Source organism: Staurois parvus, unplaced genomic scaffold (assembly GCF_062004578.1).
Source record: "Staurois parvus isolate SC_StPar_1 unplaced genomic scaffold, SC_StPar_1.0 ptg000389l, whole genome shotgun sequence".
In the NCBI taxonomy this organism is placed as follows: domain Eukaryota; kingdom Metazoa; phylum Chordata; class Amphibia; order Anura; family Ranidae; genus Staurois; species Staurois parvus.
The window spans coordinates 3,332,205-3,355,706 of record NW_028318185.1 but is presented as its reverse complement, the minus strand read 5'-3'; the positions used below and the strand labels follow the sequence as shown (position 1 = coordinate 3,355,706).

Here is a 23,502-nt window from a genome sequence, read left to right as displayed (position 1 = left end):
CTCTACTCTCAGTGTGAATGGGGCCTAAAAGTGAAATGGGTGTGTTTACCCAGCACAATGAGGCTCCATTCACATCTGTGTGTTTCAAATGGCACAGAAAATGCATGCTTTGCCATGCGTTTCAGAAAACATGCTGCAAATATGCATCGTGTTAGTGTTGGCGTTACATGTTAAAGGCATCCCAAGTGCGGCAAACTCACCAAAACATCAGTAACGCACAAAAATCTTTGGCACTTCTCTGGGGTGATTGTTGCGTGTGGGGCAGACCGTTCAAGTGAATAAGCTGCCCTATGCGTGGCGAGTGAAACTGCTTCAAAACACCCAAAACAAACGCGTGCGGGAATGTGAGTCTTCGCTACGCGGAGATGTGAACAGGACCTGACAACTGAGTGTCTCCGTCCACTACCTCCTATGTACTTGTATAAAGATGGCTATACACTATGCAATCTGATTGTACAATCCCTGTACAATTTCCTTTAGATTTACCAGAATTATGGAATAGGAGGACGCACCTGAACCATCTATTCAATCGGTATCAAATCAGACAGACCCTTGTACTACATAGCTGATGGGAGAAAGGTAGTATTGTAATGAGGGAGGCAGAGGCGGACTGACCATTTGGAAACTGCCCGAGGGCCCGGGGTCAGTAGGGGGCCCCATGAGATGCCCCTGGTACCTTTTTCATAGGCTTTTTTGAGTTTGGGCAAGGACACAGGGGCCCCATGATCCCCTATTGCCCGAGGCCCCCATGAGTTGTCAGTCCGCCCCTGGAGGGAGGTGTGATCCAGAGTGGTGAACATGCCCTATCACACCCTATTCTGTGATGCAACAAGGATGTGAAGGCTTCTGGGAGATGGCCTACAGGAAGTGAATGCTGAGACAGGAAATGATGCAATCTGAAAATCAATTCAAAATGTCACAAACTGGCAAAAAAGTAACTGTCCTGTGAATGAGGTAAGTGAGAAAAAAGCACATTGGGAGGGTTGGGCCAAAAATGGCATTGGAAAATGCTTCTATTTATTATGAAAAGTGAAATTCTGCAGAAAAGATGAACTTATCCTTTATTGCATTTTATATATTCTAAAAAAAACCTTCTCCTCCCCTCCTCAGCCCCCCTAAATACTTACCTGAGCTAGATTTCAATTCAGCAATGTGTACAAAAGCAGCATCTCTCTCAGCTCTCTCCCTCTCTCTGCAATGGACAGAGAGGCAGCAATGGCAGCTATTGGCTCCTGCTACTGTCAATCACAGCTAGTGTGGAGGGAGCAGTGGAGCTAGGCTGCACTCTGTGTGTCAATGGACGGCTTGGGATTGAGCACACATGAGTGCCCCCATAGGAAGCCACTTGCTATGAGGACACTCGGCAGAGGAGGGGCCAGGAGTTCCACCAGGGGACCTCAGAGGAGGAGGATCATTTCCTTTGTACAAAACAAACCCGAGTAGGTAAGTATGACATTTGTTTGAGTTTTTTTTTTTTTCCAATTAAAATGTTTGCCTTTAGAATCACTTTAACTACAATATATAGCTTTTTATATACGTTTTTTTCTATATATTTTGGACTAAAAGTAAAATTTTTTTATAAATGTATTTATTGGGTTGTAATGTAGCAGCTGGCATATAATAAAAAAAAATCTCCTACTTACATTTTGGGACCTTCTTTGACACAGTTGCCATTCCTGGAATTTTCTGTCCATCAAAATCAACACACCAACAGCTACGTTGCTCAATGTGGCCGAGGGGTGAAGAGAAATCACTGTATGAACCTGGATAGTTACTTAAACTACCTGCCAACAATCTCCAAAAAATATACGGGTTGAGCAGTAAATTATCTGATGGCACTGCGGTTATATTCCCAGATATAACGTCTTCTGGAAGGTCGCTGAAACGGATGTATTGGGAGAGCACGGGGAAGACATTCTGATGTCCCTGGTCATATAGTTTTTGTAGAAAGTTGGAAAAACTTTGTGATGTTGACTCTTTATATGTTAGCAGTACACTTAAAGTTTCAAGGAAAGAGATGCTTGCATTTAGTGTTGTCCATCTCTCATAGAGCTCAAAGGCTTGCTCGGTGGGACCACTACACTGCACGGTGCTCCATTCACCATTAAGGGTACACTGGGGAATGTACACTTCGGACAGCTCAGGAAGTTCTTCAGGATCAGATAGCAGGCTATTAGCTGCTTGAAGAAAGGCACTGCTGGCAGCTAACTGACAATAACTCGGGCCTGAAAAAGGACAAGAAAGACGGACGTCATATGCTGTATATTTACTATAATAGCTCCCAAAAGCCCAACTTTTGAATTCAAATTCCTCCACACTTTTAGTTTTAAAGATCATCTTGGGTGTATGTGAACTCATTTCTAACCCAAACCCTGAACTCTTGCATGTGCTACGGAATGGGGAATGACCTAGCCCAAAGGCTCATCAAGAAGACAGGAGTTCAGAGTTCAGGATGAGTACTGAAGCTGCCCAAGCTCATCTCTATTTACCATCTTGTAGGTGTTATTCTGTATATAGATCTATAGTATATACGTATATATTTATAGGTACACTAAAAACAGTTTTTTAATTTTAGCAACATTACATTTTACCTAACTTACATAATCCCCACTTGCAAAATAATTGTTTTAAAAAGTCAAACACAAATACTTCAAAAGAAGTAAAGTACTCCCAGCTGTCCCTGACTTCTGGTTCCTTAGCCTAGCTGCCAGTGACATAAGTTTACCCTTCCTATGGCCTCCTGGGTAACCATGGCCACAATATACTCAGGAGGTCGAAAAACTGTGGGTATGTGCTCCTGTATGTAAGCAAACTAAACCTGGCCTTAGATGGATTAAAAACGTAACAGGTTCAACAAGGACAAGTTGAATTTCGATTAATGTATGGCTGTTCCAGTTCAACAAAAGTCGATCGTTAGATTGACTTCTGTCGAATGGGAGTGTTAGAAAACTTTTGTTGATCAGCGGATGCAGTCAGCCTGCTTGTGTGGATGGAAGAATCCATATTTTTTGTTTTGCAGCCCAATAAAAAAAAAGAAGCATCTATGTTCACCTTTAGACAGCACAAGATCTCCTATTGTATGAGTGAGATCCAATGGTATGTCATTACGGGGCCAGCTAGAAGAACCAGGAAGAGATAGCTGGCTCTTGACGATGGTTTTAACCAAGATGGCCACACAGTGGCTGAAGAAGGAGAGGAGGGCAGGAGAACCAAAGGCAGAAAAGTTACTGGCAAGTGAAGTGCAAGGCCCTCTTTACGTATAATTATCTGCATTGTTTATAGTACGGTATTCCTTTTTGCTGTCATGTCCTAATCTATTTAGGTCATGGGTTTTCTAGTAGTAGTAAGCTAAAATCAAGAAAACCTGCTGAATATTCATAAAAATAACAAGTAATGTTTAGGATTATCTGGCATGTAAACCCTTTTGGGTTATCTATTATGTTATAGACATGAAACAGGTGATAAAACCCATATTTAAGCCTACACTTTCTTCATTCTATCTAGGTTCACAACTTTAAAATGCCCTGGCAAGGTTCCGTGGTCCTTTACTGTATGCATTTAGTTACAATGTATTCATTCCACATTATCCGAAGACAAATTCAAACTTACATTGAATGTCTTCTCCAAATAGTTTCTGGGTTCCTTGAATATTCCTGCCCTCTAAATCGACACAAAAACAGTGTTTGCCAGTACATTGCACTGCTCTATATTTTCCGTTCTGATCGCAGGTTGGAATGAACAAATCAGATCCAGCAGGCTGACTTTTTCTTAGGAGTATTTGACTCTCTCGTTCCTTCTCACATTTTGAGGGACATTTTGGTTTCTTGTCTGATGTTCTTGATCCTGGAACTTCCTGTCCTTTTTCATCTACACACCAACACTCAGACTGATCGCATTGAATTTCTTCATATCTGCCCTCTTTTGTACAAGTTGGAACAAGAGCCTCCTTGCCTTTTCTACAGTCTTTAGAAGCCATTATTATCTTCACAGCCTCAGAAATATCATCAGCAATGTTTGGTGGCATGGAAACAATGTCTCGGAGCAAGGCTGCAAATTCTTTACGTTCTAAAATGGATGAAAAGAACCCAACTCGTTTCTGGTTTTCCTGTAAATTTACAGTGCGCCCAAAACTAGCCAGGATAGGTTGGTTAAGGTCGAAGATTGGTTTTGAATTGTTGGAATCACGACTCAAATAAGAATCTTCTTCAGAAGAAAATAACTTTGCAAGCTCTTTAAAGTTCCCTCCACTGTACATTCCCGTTAGGCCAATCTGCTGGAAAAAATCAGTAAAACTAAACTTGTTCTTTGTACCAATTGCTCCTGTAAAGTTGAATAAACCCAAGTTCTTAAGATATTTTCCACCAAACAGATTCTGTTGAAATCTTATAGGGTTAAAAGTAAATTTCAGAGCAAGCTGTATCTGTTCCTTGGATTCAAAAAGCCCCTTAATCATTTCACTGATGAAGCTCTTGAGAGGAAGTTCCACACTTGTTGCCAATTCAAACAGTAGTCCTGAGTCTGAGAAGGTTTCTACTATGTAGGATGAGCAATAATTAAAGCTTTTCTTGGCTCCCGACTCTTCCCCTTGTGTCAAGAACAAACTTTGCTGAACAAAGTGGCCCGTTGGTCCATAAAATAGACTAGATAGAGCTTGTCTTCTTTTTACAGGGCAGTCCTGGTAGATATCTGTAGATGTGAACAAATAAAAATAGCAAATAAAGTACACCTTGAATTTATAAATCGCTTAAAAGGTCTGAAAAAAATAAGAGATGGTAAAGTGAAGTGTTGATGATAGCACCAATTAGATTTCAAAAGGAATTGAAGTATCTAACCGATTTTCTCAGGGTTGCTCTCCATTTTTTTTGTTACAGGTTCTCATGAAGTCGACAAGAACAAGTGCAAACAAATTATTTTTTTGTAAATAAAACTTTAAAGGCTAGTGTTACATTGAAAGAATGTGGGCAGCCATTTTTCCAGTCTGATGTTTTTATATGAGTCAATGGCCTATTGATGCTCTAGAGACCAGTAGGATGAAAAACCATCCTATCACCCCCCCCCCCCCATCTGACAACACTGTGCCTGCACCCCCCTTCTCCCCACCATGCACAACCACTGTGCATTCATGCCAACCCCTCCCCCATCCTCCTACCCCTGTACACCAGCTGTAAACCAACCCCCACTGTCACTGCTGCACCTGACCCCCATCTTCTGCCCCCTGCTCTCATTACCTCTATCACATGTCCCCATTTCACTTGCCACTGCACTAATGCCTGCTTCTGTGCTCACTACCATTGTACCAGGGGTGGACTGACCATTCGAGAACTCGGGCACTGCCCGAGGGCCCGGGGTCAGTAGGGGGCCCCATGAGATGCCCCTGGTACCTTTTTCATAGGCATTTTTGAGTTTGGGCAAGGACACAAGGGCCCCATGATCCCCTATTGCCTGGGGGCCCCATGAGTTGTCAGTCCGCCCCTGCATTGTACCATTGTACCACTGCAGTGATACGTCCTTCCGTATTTAATCCCTTCAATGGATGGGCACACTTTAGCTAGTAAGACTTACAGAGTACTATGGATCTCACTTGGTTTCCACAATACTGAATGACCTTTAATTAACTTTCTTTGCAGTAAATAAACATGAGCAGTTCTAAGTAGTCAAATCATCAGAAAAAATTTGGTTGTGCAGAAAATGAAGGATCACAGCAGGGCAATACCAGCAAGTCAGCAGCAAGGCAGCATGGGACAATGTTAAATCTATACGTTAAATTATTATTATTATTATACAGTATTTATAAAGCGCCAATAGTTCACTCAGCGCTGTACAATACAAAGGGGGACAGAACATGTGACAGAACAATACCAATACAATGCAAAACATGAGGGGATTGAGGGCCCTGCTCTTTGGAGCTTACAATCTAGGAGGGAGGGGATAGTGGTACAGGAGGAGATAGCTGTGGGGGATGGAGTGGTAGGAAGAGTGGAGGAGGTCGGCAAGTTAGCAGGGGGTGGGGTAGGCTTCCCGGAAGAGATGGGTTTTCAGGGTGCGCCTAAAGGAGAGGAGAGTAGGTGATAATCTGATGGGTTGGGGCAGGGAGTTCCAGAGGATGGGTGACACCCTGGAGAAGTTCTGGAGGCGGGCATGGGAGGAGGAGACCAGGGAACTAGAGAGAAGGAGGTCTTGTGAGGAGCGAAGTGTGCGTGCTGGGCAGTACTTGGATATTAGGTCAGTGATGTAGTTTGGGGCAGTATGGTGGACAGCTTTGTACGACAGTCTTAGGATTTTGAATTTGATCCGTTGTGCAATCGGAAGCCAGTGGAGGGATTGGCAGAGGGGGGTGGTGGAAACGGAGCGGTTGGAAAGGTGAATGAGTCTGGCAGCCGTATTCAGGATGGACTGAAGCGGGGATAGCCAGTGGCGAGGCAGGCCAGTGAGGAGGGAGTTGCAGTAGTCGAGTCGTGATATGATGAGGGAGTGGATGAGCTGTTTAGTGGTTTCTGGGGTTAGGAACGTGTGGATTTTGCGATGTTGCGGAGGTGGAGTCTGCACGAGTTTGTTAAAGATTGGACTTGGGGCTGGAAGGATAGGTTGGAGTCCAGAATGACACCAAGTACTCTGGCCTGCAGGGCGGGTTTGATATTGGCATTGTTGGATGTGATGGAGAAGTCAATGGGGGGTGGTGTCCGGGCTGGGGGGAAGACAAGAAACTCTGTTTTGGAGAGGTTCAGTTTAAGGAACTGGAGCGACTTAGGTTAAATACCTATTTAAAGAAGAAGTCTCATTTCTTTTTATATATGTCTCCCAGGGAACAAAGAACATGGAATATTTGCCCCTTATTTCTACCTGCTGTGGAAGGCTAGCTATGTGGTCGGACAGGACAGACCTCTCTCCCTCTGCCTCCATTCAACAATGCAGCTAGCAAAGAGACAGCTGCATTGATAGCCGACGCTCATCTCCACCTCCAAGCACTTTGCCAAGATAAGCACCAGCAAGAAAAATGCAGAGTGATTTCAGGCAGACACACCATCTCCTTCTGCATTCCTGTTACCAATGCTGGTCTTGAAAAAAATGCTTGGAGTCAAAAATAAGCACCGGCTATAGAAGTAGCTGGATCCATAGTGTCTCACACGTACGGGAGATGAGACACAATAATTATTGTATGGACATTGAACCCATTGAGGCATTATCCACTTATCTGCCCTTGCCATTTGGTGGAGAGGCGTGAAATTGTTTCATCATTTACAAGCTGCTCCTATATTTTGAGTGCATAGCACCAACCACATGTTGCCTATCATTATTATTATCCATACTCCGGCCACTTTATTAGGTCCACCTTGCTAGTACCGGGTTGGACCCCCTTTTGCCTTCAGAACTGCCTTAATTCTTGGTGGCATAGATTCAACAAGGTGTTGGAAACATTCCTCAAATATTTTGGTCCGTATTGACCTCAGTTATTGTTGCCTTTCTATCATCTGGAACCAATCTGCCCATTCTCCTCTGACCTCAATGAGGTATTTTCGTCTGTCCACATAACTGCTGCTCACTGGATATTTTCTCTTTTTCTGACCATTCTTTGTAAACCCTAGATAGTTGTGAGTGAAAATCCCAGTATATCAGCAGTTTTTGAAATACCCAGACCAGCCCGTTTGGCATCAACAACCATGCCACATTCAAGGTCAAGGTAAATCCCCTTTTTTCCTCATTCTAATGCTCGGTTTGAACTTCAGCAAGTCGTCTTCACCACGTCTATATACCTATGTGCATTGTGTTGCTGCCATGTGATTGGCTGATTAGGAATTTGTGTCACCAAGCAAATGAACAGGCGTACCTAATAAAGTGGCTGGTGAGTGTCTAGTCTACTCTATTCAGCTGTATGGACATCACATTTTGCACCACATAGAGAGTACATTCAATCTGTGATCTATTTCCTACAAGTTGGAGCAAGATCCTGTTTTTTCCTACATGATTGCAGTCTTTACATTGCTGTTGAGACTAAACTCAAGGGAGTTGAGGGAAAAAAGGAGAGAGAAAGGAAGGGCAGAGAGAAGAAGGAATAGAGAGAGGGAGAGAGAGAAGAGATAGAAAGGAGACTGGATGATGTGAACTGAATTTGTTTCTAAGATACTTATCAAGAGCCCCCTCTTTGGAATATATGTGCCTTGACCACTTTGACTACCATGCTACGTTATGGTGACTTACGCACATTGGGTCTGGGTGGTTCCATCTACATTATAATTCTTTGTACAAGACCATTGGCTGTTTACCGAATGTACTTGAATTTCCCCCCTGAGAGGCAGTGGCTTCACCTTGGCTTTGCACCTCTATGGGCAACATGCACACGCTATGAATTCCAGTCTACCCTACTGCCTGATATCACTCTATCAAAGATTAGCAGTGGGTTCCAGTGTACCGATTCAGTCACATGTGCTCCTGAGGAAGAATTCCCGAAACACGTTGAGTACACATGTGATCTGTAATCAGAATATTTGCATGTTGTGAATCCCTATGTGGAGAGTAATTTTTAACGTTGTATCATAGATTTTTACCGATACCTAATAAAGTTGTTTTTATGGTACTCCGTTTCTCTTCTATATGCCCACACAAAGTCCATGGCTACATATTCTGTTCATAGAGATGGAAAGGAAGAAAGAAAAGGAAAGAAAAGGAGAAAAAGGAAAAAAGGTAGATAGCTAGATACGATTATATATATATATGTATATATATATATATATATATATACCTACACGCTGATAGGTTAATTTGCTCCTGTCTAACTTGGACTTGTATGTGTATGTATGAATGTGAGTTAGGGACCTTAGATTGTACACCCCTTGAGGGTTAGGGACTGATGTGAATGTACTATATATATGTAAAGCGCTGCGTAAACTGATGGCGCTATATAAGTACCTGAAATAAATAATAAATAAATAAATAGATACTCAAACCCACAGTATTTCAGTTCAGAGCCCAGACCACTTGAAGCTTCCTAACAGTTTCCGGTTTTCCCACTGACATTGACGCCTGGTTCACATTTGTGCCAGGTGGTGCCGCTGCGGGACCCGCACAAATACCTGCAGCCGCACCACCCACACAGAGGAATGTGGGACTCGCAGGCGGGTGCCAAGAATTCTAATGGCACACCGCACGCACTGGAAATCCCAACCGTACTGGGAACCTCGGTTCCCGTGAGGGCTGCGATTTCCCAAGTAGTGCAGGGACTTCTTCCCTGTGTGTCCCGGGGCACGGGAGTCCATTCAAATGGATGGTCTTGTGCCCGTGCAAATCACAGCCCACGCGACAGCACAAATGTGAACCTGGTTTAAGGTATATTGTATATTTGTAGGTTTACAGAATAGTTTTTGATACAAAATATAAGGATTTACAATTTGGCAAAAGAGCCTGTACTGTATATTGTTTTACTCGTTTACATCATGCAGACCCTTTATCTGCAGCACATTTACAGAAAACATTGACACATTGAAATCAGTCCCTGACCACCAAAAGAGCTTATTGGATACCTGTGCCAAGAGAAATAATGATGTTGCTAATGATGATGACCTCCTACTGAAAATGCTGTGATTAAGCACAAGCTCATGTGAAACGCGTTAACAGCTCCTGTATTCATGTCCTGGTGTTTTGTGTCCTATGGATCAATAAATACACACTATATTCATCTATCCTAAGGTGTGCGGCTGACCCTTCTTCCTATTGCATTGTGTGTGGTGGCAAGCTGAGACTGCACCTGTTGTGGATTGATCTGGATTGTTTGACTGAGCGGTATACCTTTGTTCTTTGAAAATGCTACTTGCCCTGGTTATCTCTGGGTGCATTACATTTCAAAATACTGACAAGGAACAATCATGCAACTGGTTAAAACTCCTGATCTGAGCGATCGTTCAGGGACAGCTATGGGGAAAGCATAGAAACTATGGATCAGCATGACAGCCATGCGACTAGCATTCCCAGGGATTGAAGTCAACAGTGGCAAGCTGCATATTTTCCTCAGCTCAAGATTAGAACCTAATGTCCCATAAATAGAAATACAAAAGCACTGGAGACGATGTGGAGGAACACCAAATATCCTGCTATAGAGGTTTTGGGCCGTATGAGGAAATCTGTACCTTAAGTAAAAATTAAAACCAGAACATAGTTGTCAGCCCTGAGCTCAGGCTGGAGATAGGTCATCCTCTATGGGGGAGGGGGGGGGGGACTTACAGCTTGATACCAGGCTGACATTTCTACTGTGACAGGGAGAGAATACAACTAAATAACAGCATACACACCTATTCCTGAGAACGAGGCTGCACTGTGATTATGTATTACATATTATCTACTTAAAGCGTTGCTAAACCCACAACAGTACAATCAGTCTGTAGATGCAGTAAAGCATGCTTGTTATACTCACTGTGGAACCTAAGGGGTTAATCCTCAGAATTGTATAAAAGACTGTTTGATCCTGTCTTCTCTGATCCTCCCCTTCTTCTACTGTCCTAAATCCATCTGTTGATGTGCAGAGCACTAGCACATGCTCAGTTTAGTTTGTACGGCTAGAGTTTTTTTCTTCTTTTGGAGAGTGCATGTGATCAGCACAGGGCCAATCAGCACTGTCCAGACAGAGGGTCAGGGGTCCTGCAGCCTCAAAGCACAGGCAGAGGAAAATGAAAACTCCATATACAAGGTTTAACCAGTGCTTGGCCGGACACTGATAGAAGACTGCTATACAGTATACTGCTGATGAGAAAATACTTACTAAAATAATCATATTTTCATGTTCTGTGTACTGTGAGAGAGCAAATATAGTGAATGCAAGGTCCGGGGCTTAGTAACATTTTAAACCTGAATTCCAGGAATTCAACAACTTTGCAAAAAGTACAGACACACTGTGAGTTAAGTCCAATTAAGTGTATGTCACCTCCGGGACTTATCTCTATTTCTTACACTGTATGTGACAGGTTTATTGCGCTCATCAGATGATACACTCCAGCTATGAAAAGAGTGAAGCATGCAGAGCAGCTATGCCTGACTTTCCCCTTTTCTGCCCATTCACAGAAGCCTTTGCATTTTGTGAATGGGTTCACATAACACAAAGGCTTCTGTTAATGGGTAGAAGGAGGAGAAGGGCAGGCATAGCAGTCCCAGCGACTCTGCTCTCGAAGAAAGTGAGACCACAGTGAGCAGCTTTGGACCTATGAGCTCTGGAAGTTATCTTCCTGGAGCATAATAAACCTGTCAGATGTCAATAATAGAGATAAGTCTACGAGGTGGCAAGCACCTCGTTAGACCAAACTTATGGTATGAGGGCAGTTTTTACAAAGTATCTGAATTTCTGAAATTCAGCTTTAAAATTGGACCTTTAAAAAAATGCCCACCCTTGACTGGTTCTTTTTAACCATGAAACACTGTATTGTCATGTCTTGTCCCCCATACTAATGTACAGCGCTGAGCAAACCCTTTGGTGCTATATAAATACTCTATAATAATAATAATAATGAAACAATTAAATGACAAAAGTGCACATTCTATTATATTTGTATTCCATACCACATTGTAGAGGTTTTTCTGCTGCTCGAGATCCATAGATCTCCCGTCCTGTGAGGTCCACACACCAACACTGTCCACCTGCCTGGCACTGGACTGGCACAAAGTCACCATTTTCATCACAGGTTGGCACATATATATCCCCTGTCTGGGAAGCAGTAAACTTCTGTATCTCACATGTTGAAGGACCTGTGAAGAAGATCCAGTAAAAGTAATTAGCAGCATTCCGACTTAAGTAACTATGGACATGCGTAGAACTTCAGAGGGTAACTTGCTCATAAAATCTTGTAAAGGCAGTAAAAGGATGCAGTTACCCCTCAGCTTCACCTTCCTACCTTGGTTTCCTGAGTCCAGATTTTAATTACTATCTTTATCTCCAAAGAGAAGGTTTAACTCAACTATCTTTCCATTTCAGGAAAGCAAAGGAAACCTGATGAAGTTTCCTGTCCTTGGTCTTGGAGTGTACCCAACTGATCTCACTGTACCTCCCCTCAACAGTGTTTGGGCATGGCAATTGGCTGCTCAGACCTGAGCACTGTCTCATGGGGGAGGTAACAAACTGCCCCGTAACTAGATGTGGGGAGGCAAATATGGAGCACCAATAGGTGAGTATACCTTGATAGGGGAGGACGTCAACAGGAGACACCATCTTTCACCCTGATTGGACAAAACAACAGTGTCTCCTTAAAGGATAACTAAACCCACAAACAGAAATGTAATATATTGCAGCTTGCAGTCCTTAGATGAGGTGACTGCATTCGTTTTCTATTTTTTTTTTAAGCCAAGAGCATTTTCAGCAAATACAGAAAATACAGTACCTGTATTTTCTGTATTTACAGTACCCATAAATGGGGCATAATTCCTGGCACTGAAACCAATAATGGGGCATAATTACTCCCACTGACACCAATGATGGGGCACTATTCCTCCCCTAATACCAATGATAGGGCATGTTTACTCCCATTGATGCCAGGCATTGCCTACTCCCACTGGCCACAGTCTGGCTCCCCTATAGTCTGAAAGACAGTAAACTGGCCCTTTGTTTAGAAGGTTTGGAGACCCCTAATGTAGACAGTTCACAACCCCTCCTGTGTTTACATTCAACCCATCTATCAAACATGAGGAGGATCATCTGGGCTTTGTGAATTATTAGGCATATCAGCATCACTTTCATTGTCTTCAATTCTAAAATCTACATCACAAATGGCTGGCTGAAGGTACATGGTTGGAATTTAGCTAAACGAATGGCCTGCTTTTTTTTTTAGGCCCACTGTGTTTTGGTGGTTTATGACATGAATGCATGCTTTCTAATACTGTACATAAAGCATGTGCTGTATAAAAGCGATAGAGCTATGACCACTGGCATTGAAGGCACTGTAAATTCACAAAACAACAGACTTTTCAGTTTTGGATTCTAGAATATTTAAGCACTTACATCTGAACTTGCCAGAAGTAATGAGCTGTACTCCCAGAAATCTCCTCTGTAGGATCCGATAGATGGCAGTTTCAGTGAATGTACGTGATTGGGCAAGTGTAGAGAAGACCGTGTCATAGATATCATCAAGCAGGAGCTCTACCCCTACAAGATGGCAGGGAAGAAAAGATAAGTACAAATCACAGATGGGATTCATCTGTTGTATAATCTATAAAGTATACACAGTGATTCATTACTTTAGTTCAGTGGTTCTCAACCTTTGGGTCGCGATCCCTTTGGGGGTCGAACAACCCTTTCACAGGGGTCGCCTAAGACCATCGGAAAACACATATTTCCGATGTGTAAAGAGCAGCTACTGTGTAGAAAGCAGCTGCTGTGTTGAAAGCAGCTACTCTGTTAAAAGCAGCTACTGTGTTGAAAGCAGCAGTATTGGAGGTAAAACGACACTCATGAATTATAATTACTGGGTAAATAATTTTATGGTTGGGGGTCACCACAACATGAGGAACTGTATTAAAGGGTCGCAGCATTAGGAAGGTTGAGTACCACTGCTTTAGTTACACATCAACTATGCCTGTGAATGTAATCAGCCTAAAGCTATCTTCTAGATCAGTGGTTGTCAACCTTACTATGACCAGGGCCCAGTATATTCTTCCATGCCCCAATGTTATACTCACACAATAAAATTATGGAAATACAAAATATGTATTGAAATATTGGAAGGCTCCAGATGAGACTGTGTGTCAGTGTGGGGGGATGGGGGTGCTTGAGCGGGTTAGGGGACCCTGTAGCAGACTTGTAGGGGATGAGGTTTCTAGAGGAAGCTGGGTGCAACTGTGGGAGATGGGGTCTCTCCAGGAGGTTGGAGCAATATAGGAAACTGTAGGGCCCTACCAGGGGCTGGGGGACACGGTTGGAGGTTGGGGGCACAATGATAGGCTAGAGGCTCTGTAACACATGTAGCACTACCCCTTTAGGACTCGCTGAGTTTTGGGTCCTCCTAAAGCTCTGCACAGCCAGGCAACATGCATTTAATTCCACACTTTGTACTCAAGAGTCAGTAAACAGTCTCTGAGCTTGGTTTTGAGATTTTATTAAGGGGTTTAGAACTTGGATGGGTTTGAGGGGTGTATGGGATGCCCAAGGAAACTGAAAAATTGAGGACAAACTCCTTAGCAATTTTGTACAGATGTGGACAAAATAATCTCTCCTTTAACCTCCTAGCGGTATTCCCGAGTGTAGCTCAGGGTAAAATTTCAATACCAAGAGCGGTAACCCCGAGCTACACTCGGGCTTACCATGCGGCATTCTCAGGGAGTCCCTGCAGCACTTACCTTGTCCTTCACTCCCGCGATGTGTCCCCTGCAGCGTCCCCGGCCATCTCCTCCGGCCGATGCCGGCATCCGGCTTCTGTGTTCCGGTCCCTGTGACGTCAGGACGTACGGGCGCCGGAACCGGCGGCAAATTTGAAATTTTTTAAAAATGTCATTTTTGCTGTCATTGCTATTTCAATGCATTTCACATATATTTTGTCCCTACTGCTTTGTCCTGTGCCCTGCCTGCATTTTGACTGTTCTTTCTGCCTGGAAACTTAGAAAAGTCCATGGCGTCCAAAAAGCGTCCCTTTACGTCAAAAGCAGTTTTAGAACAGCGTATAGTAAATCAGAACCACTTGCAGAATTGAGTGATAATGATTCGTGGGGGAAATTCGTCATCAGACACTGAAAACGATTTTGCGACTTTGCTCAGCGATGTGCGAATTTGCCTCTGTATTTCAAATTTCAGTGTTTTTGGTTTGATTATATTATTGAATTAAATTTATTATTATATTATTATTTTTTATGATTATTTATTAAATTATAATTTATGATTTCGTGTTTCAAATTTTATCATACCCGGGATGTTTACTAGACTCTTGTTCGGACAGATTTCAGTGAGTTATTCCTAAGAATTACAGCCTACAATAAAAAACTACATATTTCCATGCAAAAAAATGGTCCCGCTTTCAGCACAAAAAATCGGAAAGAATCATACCGCCAAGGAGGTTAAGAGCATTCCAACTCTCTGGTGAACCTCCTCAGATCCCAGATGAATACTCCTCTTCACTCAGCTGCCTGAGGGTATTCCCTGGGCAAGGGGGCCCAGAAACTGCCAATTTAGCACAGCAGCTAAGTGAGGTTAGCTGAAAATATTCTTGTCCCCTGAGGATAAAATGAGGAATTTTAGAGCCTGGCAGCACTCACCGGTTCCCGCCAGCTCGCGGCCAAGCAGATCGGCACAGTAACAGTATCCTGAAATCTCTGGGAAAGATTCCTGCAGGGAACTGAATGACCTGAAGGAATCTGGAGACCTGCGGGGAGAAAAGGACAATGATCAGTTCCCTTAGCCGAGCATGGATCTGGAAGAACAGATTTACACCCATAAATAAATCTCACAATATCTCTCAGATTTCCATCACAGCCGCATGTTATACCAGCGCTTGTAAGTTTATAAAAACATAATAACAAGAGTGCAGAGAAATAACTGCGGCGTTTGAACAATTCTATTTTGTGTTAAAAGTTGTTATAACAAATCTTTCTCTATACAATCCATATTGTAATGTCATGAAATGAAAGCAGAACTCTGGGCAGAAAAATTTCATTCATACATACAGGCGTACCTCGAATTACCACACCTCGGTTAACGGAATTTTCAGTTTACGAATAAAAATCCATTGAAAATAATGAAATTGCCGGCTATCGGCTGCACTTTCAGTGTGAGGAAAGTACTGCCGAGAACCGGCAGTTGTCAGAGGAGGGATCGGCACTGATTATCAGGGCACTGATGATCAGTGTCCTGATGATCGGTGCCCAGCAGTGCCACCCACCATTGCCGCCCACAAGTGCCCATCAGTGCCACCCACCAGTGCCCAGCAGTGTCACCCACCTGTGCCCATCAGTGCCCACCAGTCCCCATCAGTGCAACCCAGCAGTGCCATCCATGAGTGCCACCCATCAGTGCCCAGCAGTGCTGCCAGTCAGTGCCCAGCAGTGTCACCAGTCAGTGCCACCCATCAGTGCCCAGCAGTGCTGCCAGTCAGTGCCCAGTAATGCCACCAGTCAGTGCCCATCATCAGTGCCAGCTTATCAGTGCCACCTCATCAGTGCTGCCTATCAGTGCCGATCAGTGCTGCCTATCAGTGCAGCCTCATCAACACACATCAGTGAAGGAGAAAAATTACCTGTTTGCAAAATTTTATAAGAGAAAAACTTTTTCTTTTTTCAAATTCTTTGCTCTTTTTTTGTTTAAAGCACAAAAATTAAAACACCTAGCTGAGATTAAATACCACCAAAAGAAAGCTCTATTTGTGTGAAAAAAATTATAAAAATGTCATATGGTTACAGTGTTGCATGACCGTGCAATTGTCATTCAAAGTGCAACAGTGCTGAAAGCTGAAAATTGGCCTGGGCAGGAAGGGGGTATAAGTGCCCAGTAGGCAAGGGGTTAAATTGCATGTATAAAGGGTTTTGAACAGATAAAATACTTTTTTTATACTTTTTTCTGACCTCCGGAATGGATGAAGTGGTTTTTAATGCATTTACAAATTTTTTTTGCAATACGAAGCAAGTTTCCCCATGATAAATTGCGCCTGGGAGGTTTATAGCGCCGGCCCCGTGCATACTGGACAACGTGGGTAGCACGTGGAGTAGAGTGTGGAGGTGTTGGAGCGGTTTATGGAGCCACTCTGGAAATTTTTACTCATGTCCCTGTACAGTATTTATGCCTTTAAAGTGCACTTTATAAAGAGTTTTGAACAGATAAAATACTTTTTTTTAAACTTTGTTCTGACCTCCGGAATGGATTAATTGGTTTCCAGTGCATTCCTATGGGAAACCACGTTTTGATTAATGAATTTTTCGCAATACAAAATGTCCCGGAGAACGCATTAAATTCATAAAGTGAGGTATACCTGTATTCCTTAATAGACAAAAAGGATATAAATCCACTCTGTGTGCACTAAATGCCTTTACAAACCCAAATATTACCTTTTAAAAGCAGCGATTACATCATCGCTGTGCTGTACATAGCCTGTGCAGGAGAGACGTAGCTAGAACCTTCAGGGCCTCAGTGCAGGGAACTATGAAGAGCCCTCCTGACCACTCCTTTCTCTCCGAGCCTGGGGCTCTTCCCATTGATCCTGAGGCCCTTTATTCCTATGGCATGGCCCTTTATTACGGCCCTGCAGCAAGACCCTTTCACATGTTCTGTAACGGGTACTCTGCCTACGATCTTGGGTAGGGATGCCACCTTCTCATCAAGTCAAACCCAGGGGTGGACTGACAACTCATGAGGCCCCTGGGCAATAGGGGATCATGGGGCCCCTGTGTCCTCGCCCTCACCCAAAAAAGCTTATGAAAAAGCCAATGAAAGGTACCAGGAGCATCTCATGGGGCCCCCTACTGAGCCCGGGCCCTCGGGCAGTGCCCGAGTGCTTGAATGGTCAGTCGGCCCCTGGTCAAACCTGAACACTTTAGCCGCGCACTGCTATTTTTTTTTAGTATATACTATACTTATTGTATTATTAAATAACTTTCCTAATCATATGGATTTAATCACAAGAGTCCACCCTTACATCACATTACACAGTGTTCCCCCTTACATCCGCAGAGCTTCCCTTTACATCTGAATACGTAGAGTTACCCTTTACATCTGAATCTGCAAAATTTCCCCCTACATCTGAATCTGTAGTGTTCCCTTACACTGTAAGGGGTGACTCTGCAGACTCTGATGTAATGGAGAACTCTGGGGACTCTAATTTAAGGGGAAACACTGAGAACTCTGATGTAAGAAGGGAACTCTTATGTAAGAAGGGAACTCTGATGTGAGAAGGAGTGCTGCAGACTCTGGTTTAAAGGGGAACTGTGATATGAGGGAGTCTCTGGTAACCCCAACTTACCTCAGAGTTGCAAGCATTTTCCTTTAATCAGAGTCTGCAGAGCCCCCTTAAATCAGAATCCACAGAGCGCCCCTTATGTCAGAGTCTGCAGGGATCTCTATAGACTCTGGATTGTAAAGGGGAACCCTGATTTAAGGGGGGCTCTGGTGTAAGGGGGAATGCTGTGGTGTAAAGGGAAACTCTGATGTAAGGGGGTCTCTGCTCACCAAAGCCCCCCCCCTTACATCAGAGTTTGCAGAGCGCCCCTTACATCAGAGTCCACAGAGAGCTCCTTAGATCAAGTCTGAGAGCCCCCCTTACATAAGAGTCTGTAGAATTTCCACTTACACTTAAGGGAGATCTGTGTGGACTCTGGATTGTAAAGGGGAACCCTAAGTTAAGGGGGGCTCTGATGTAAGGAGGAATGCTGTGTACTCTGATGTAAGAGGGTCTCTGTTCACCAAAGCCTTCTTTACATCAGAATCCAGAGAGAACCCCTTGCAACGTAGTTCCTCTTACATTAGAATACTCACTGGGAAGCAGGGGAAAGAAGGGAGGGAGAAGGGAGAATTCACTCACAGTGGATGGATGAATTGGCAGGCTTCACCTTTTCTACTCCAGCTTCTGGGCTTCAAACTTCCCACCCACACATCTCCTTCTCTGAGACACAGCACTGCGGGGGAGTGTGGGCGGGGCAGACACAGGAGGAGAGGAAGGGAGAAGGAGGAGCAGAACCAGCTCTCTCCTCTCCTGTTGGTTCAGGGAGGAACTGTCAGTACTGGCTCTGGGCTGCAAGAGAGAGAGACTTTCTTGGCTCAGAGCCCTGCAGCCACTGGGGAGCCACAGTCTGGCCTCTTGACCCCCCTCCCCCAGAGTGGCAGAACTCCAGAGACCTTTGCAACCCTGGTAGTTCCATTACCGCTGTGCAGTGAGCAGAGTTGTGGGAGGGATCTGGCAGGCCCCACCCACAGCAGGCTGCCTGCAGAGAACTAGAGGAGCAGGAGGAGACAAGACCAGTCACCCTACACAAAGACAGAGAGCAGCAGTGAGCGGTCTTTATTACAGGAAGTCAAAGCCTCAGACTGGATTACTGCACAGATCTGGAATACACATGACATGTTTAGACAATATATGTGTAGCCTGGAGTTCAGCTTTATCAGAATCCAGCATCAGATAAACTTTTCATATTAAGTACTAAGTAGTGAGAAAATGTATCTCACCCTGACGATGCCTTCATGGGCTTTTCTATCCAGAAAGACAGCACCATCTCTGTTTTAGCATCACTCAGGGCCACCATCTACTGCCTGGACTAAGACGCCAGCTCAGAGAAGACACAATCCTGTAAATCCTGATGCCTGTGCAGTTCACAAATGTCTGACTGATCAGCCCCTGCTGTAGCATCTCACTTTGTGGCTTGTGCAGTCTGATCATTGAGAGGAGAGAAGACTGAAGAAAGGCTTCCTCCCACCTGCAGCAGACTGATGTTATCATCAGGCAACAGCATAGGACTGGGGCTCAAGAATGGCTAATGATAAGAGGTGGAGCTTTTCTGAAAAATGACAAAGTTGCTGTATATTGTGATGTCAGGAATTTATTTGTGCAAACTTGTAAAATTATTATTATTATACAGGATTTATATAGCGCCAACAGTTTGCTCAGCGCTTTACAACATGAGGGCAGACAGTGCAGTTACAGAGGGATCAGAGGGCCCTGCTCATTAGAGCTTACAATCTAAGAGAGTTATGGAAAGGTCCACAATAATCCCGGGTTCACATATATGCGGTGCAGTATATCTCATGTGATTCACACAGGAACTGCACCGCATTCCTGTGCACATCACATGCGATTTGTGTGCGGTGCAATCGGAGCCGTATATTTCGTATGGCTCTAATTGCACCAAAAACGTGCAGGACCCTTTTTTTGGTCCGCACTAGAATCGGATCGCATGGGTATTCATACCCATGCAATCCAGTTCTGCACATCGCACCGCGTTTTGCCAACCGATTTTGGGGTGTTGTGAACTTAACCCCTTCATGCCTAAGGGTAAAACAAATCTTAATGCCTAAGCACAATTTTTCAACGTTGACATGTATTAGTAAAACCGTACATATCATCACAACTACTTTGTACATCCAGGTGGATTATACCGCATTTTTTTACAGGACAAACTGGGCTTTCCTTTGGTGGTAAATGGTAATGGATATCTCCTGATTTTTTTTATTATCAAAGGAAAACTGGCCCAAAATAGTAAAAAAAAAATATATTTTTTTAAATGTAGCTGTGTGTTTCTTGTTACTACCGTAACCTACCACCAAAGAACAACCCAAAATACATTTTCCAGCTCTTGATGATCGCAGTGATACCATATATGTGTATGTTATTTGTTGTTTGTACCCATAGTACAGCCCAGAAACAATAGTGCGCATTTTGTTTTGTTTTTGTTATGTAAAACACACTGACACTAATAACATTTTTTTTTAATCCTGACCTTTGACCCTGACCTCTGACCCTGACCCAAACACTAACCCTGGCACTGAACTAGATCAAACCTTGATCTAGGTATTTTTTCTTTATTTTTTATTTTATTTTTTTAATATTTATTTTTCTTTTTTTTTTTCTACAAACATTTTTTTTCCCCTCTATGCCAGGAGTTAGAGAGATGCAATGTATCTCTCTCCTCCATTCATAGAGAGAGAAAAAACCCACAAGGGGACTGGGCTGTACGACTGATCACTGTGATAGCCAATCAGAGGGGAGACCAGATAGAGTGAATGCAGGGTCCAGGGAGACCAGATATAGGAAATGCAGAGTCTGGGGAACCAGATATAGTGAATGCAGGGTCCGGGGAAACCAGATATAGTGAATGCAGGGTCCGGGGAGACCAGATATAGTGAATGCAGGGTCCGGGGAGACCAGATATAGTGAATGCAGGGTCCGGGGAGAGCAGATATAGTGAATGCAGGGTCCGGGGAGAGCAGATATAGTGAATGAAAGGTCCGGGGAGACCGGATATGGTGAATGCAGGGTCCTGGGAGACCAGATATAGTGAATTCAGACTCCAGGGAGACCAGATATAGTGAATGAAGAGCCCGGGGAGACGAGATAGAGTGAATTCAGAGTCCAGGGAGACCAGATATAGTGAATGCAGGGTCCGGGGAGACAAGATAGAGTAAATGCAGGGTGCGGGGAGACAGGATATGGTGAATACAGGGTCCAGGGAGACCGGATATAGTGAATGCAGGGTCCGGGGAGACCGGATATAGTGAATGCAGGGTACGGGGAGACCGGATATAGTGAATGCAGGGTCCGGGGAGACCGGATATAGTAAATGCAGGGTCTGGGGAGACCAGATATAGTGAATGCAGGGTCCAGGGAGACCGGATTTGGTGAATACAGGGTCCGGGGAGACCAGATATAGTGAATACAAGGTCCAGGGAGACCGGATTTGGTGAATACAGGGTCCGGGGAGACCAGATATAGTGAATGCAGGGTCCTGGGAGACCAGATATAATGAATGCAGGGTCCAGGGGGACCAGATAGAGTGAATGAAGGGTCCGGGGAGACCAGATAGAGTGAATGCAGGGTCCGGGGAGACCAGATATAGTGAATGAATGGTCTGGGGAGAGCAGATATAGTGAATGCAGGGTCCGGGGAGAGCAGATATAGTGAATTCAGGGTCCGGGGAGACCAGATATAGTGAATGCAGGGTCCGGGGAGAGCAGATATAGTCAATACAGGGTCCAGGGAGACCGGATATAGTGAATGCAGGGTCCGAGGAGAGCAGATATAGTGAATGCAGGGTCCAGGGAGACCAGATATAGTGAATGAAGGGTCCGAAGAGACCAGATATATTGAATGCAGGGCCCGGGGAGACCAGATATAGTGAATGCAGGGTCCGGGGAGACCAGATATAGTGAATGCAGGGTCCGGGGAGACCGGATATAGTGAATGCAGGGTCCGGGGAGACCGGATATAGTGAACGCAGGGTCCGGGGAGACCGGATATAGTGAACGCAGGGTCCGGGGAGACCGGATATAGTGAATGCAGGGTCCGGGGAGAGTAGATATAGTGAATGCAGGGTCCGGGGAGAGCAGATATAGTGAATGCAGGGTCCGGGGAGAGCAGATATAGTGAATGCAGGGTCCGGGGAGACCAGATATAGTGAATGAAGGGTCCGGGGAGACCAGATATAGTGAATGCAGGGTCCGGGGAGACCAGATATAGTGAATGCAGGGTCCGGGGAGACCAGATATAGTGAATGAATGGTCCGGGGAGAGCAGATATAGTGAATGCAGGGTCCGGGGAGAGCAGATATAGTGAATGCAGGGTCCGGGGAGAGCAGATATAGTGAATGCAGGGTCCGGGGAGAGCAGATATAGTGAATGCAGGGTCCGGGGAGACCGGATATAGTGAATGCAGGGTCCGAGGAGAGCAGATATAGTGAATGCAGGGTCCAGGGAGACCAGATATAGTGAATGAAGGGTCCAGGGAGACCAGATATAGTGAATGCAGGGTCCGGGGAGACCAGATATAGTGAATGCAGGGTCCGGGGAGAGCAGATATAGTGAATGCAGGGTCCAGGGAGACCAGATATAGTGAATGTAGGGTCCGGGGAGACCGAATATACTGAATGCAGGGTCCGGGGAGAGCGGATATAGTGAATGCAGGGTCCGGGGAGAGCGGATATAGTGAATGCAGGGTCCGGGGAGAGCGGATATAGTGAATGCAGGGTCCAGGGAGACCAGATATAGTGAATGCAGGGTCCGGGGAGACCGGTTATAGTGAATGCAGGGTCCTGGGAGACCAGATATAGTGAATGCAGGGTCCGGGGAGACCGGATATAGTGAATGCAGGGTCCGGGGAGAGCAGATATAGTGAATGCAGGGTCCGGGGAGAGCAGATATAGTGAATTCAGGGTCCGGGGAGACCCGATATAGTGAATGCAGGGTCCGGAGAGACCAGATATAGTGAATGCAGGGTCCGGGGAGACCAGATATAGTGAATGCAGGGTCCGGGGAGACCGAATATAGTGAATGCAGGGTCCGGGGAGACCGGATATAGTGAATGCAGGGTCCGGGGAGACCGGATATAGTGAATGCAGGGTCCGGGAGACCGAATATAGTGAATGCAGGGTCCGGGGAGAGCAGATATAGTGAATGCAGGGTCCGGGAGACCGAATATAGTGAATGCAGGGTCCGGGGAGAGCAGATATAGTGAATGCAGGGTCCAGGGAGAGCAGATATAGTGAATGCAGGGTCCGGGGAGACCAGATATAGTGAATGCAGGGTCCGGGGAGACCAGATATAGTGAATGCAGGGTCCGGGGAGAGCAGATATAGTGAATTCAGGGTTCGGGGAGACCTGATATAGTGAATGCAGGGTCCGGAGAGACCAGATATTGTGAATGAAGGGTCCGGGGAGAGCAGATATAGTGAATGCAGGGTCCGAGGAGAGCAGATATAGTGAATGCAGGGTCCAGGGAGACCAGATATAGTGAATGAAGGGTCCGGGGAGACCAGATATAGTGAATGCAGGGTCCGGGGAGACCGGATATAGTGAATGCAGGGTCCGGGGAGAGCAGATATAGTGAATGCAGGGTCCGGGGAGAGCAGTTATAG

The 23,502-nt window shown here is 44.8% G+C and overlaps 1 protein-coding gene across 1 annotated transcript in view; it reads right to left on the bottom strand.

Moving 5' to 3' along the window:
• Positions 1 to 23,502, bottom strand: part of TG (thyroglobulin) — a 439,344-nt gene that overhangs the window by 373,288 nt on the left and 42,554 nt on the right. Inside the window, exons 6-10 of the mRNA XM_089685945.1 lie at positions 15,214 to 15,320; positions 12,971 to 13,114; positions 11,539 to 11,724; positions 3,610 to 4,686; positions 1,644 to 2,225 (exon numbers count right to left, since the gene is read on the bottom strand). Coding sequence (XP_089542071.1) covers positions 1,644 to 2,225; positions 3,610 to 4,686; positions 11,539 to 11,724; positions 12,971 to 13,114; positions 15,214 to 15,320 — 2,096 coding nt within the window. The remainder of the gene's footprint in view (positions 1 to 1,643; positions 2,226 to 3,609; positions 4,687 to 11,538; positions 11,725 to 12,970; positions 13,115 to 15,213; positions 15,321 to 23,502) is intronic.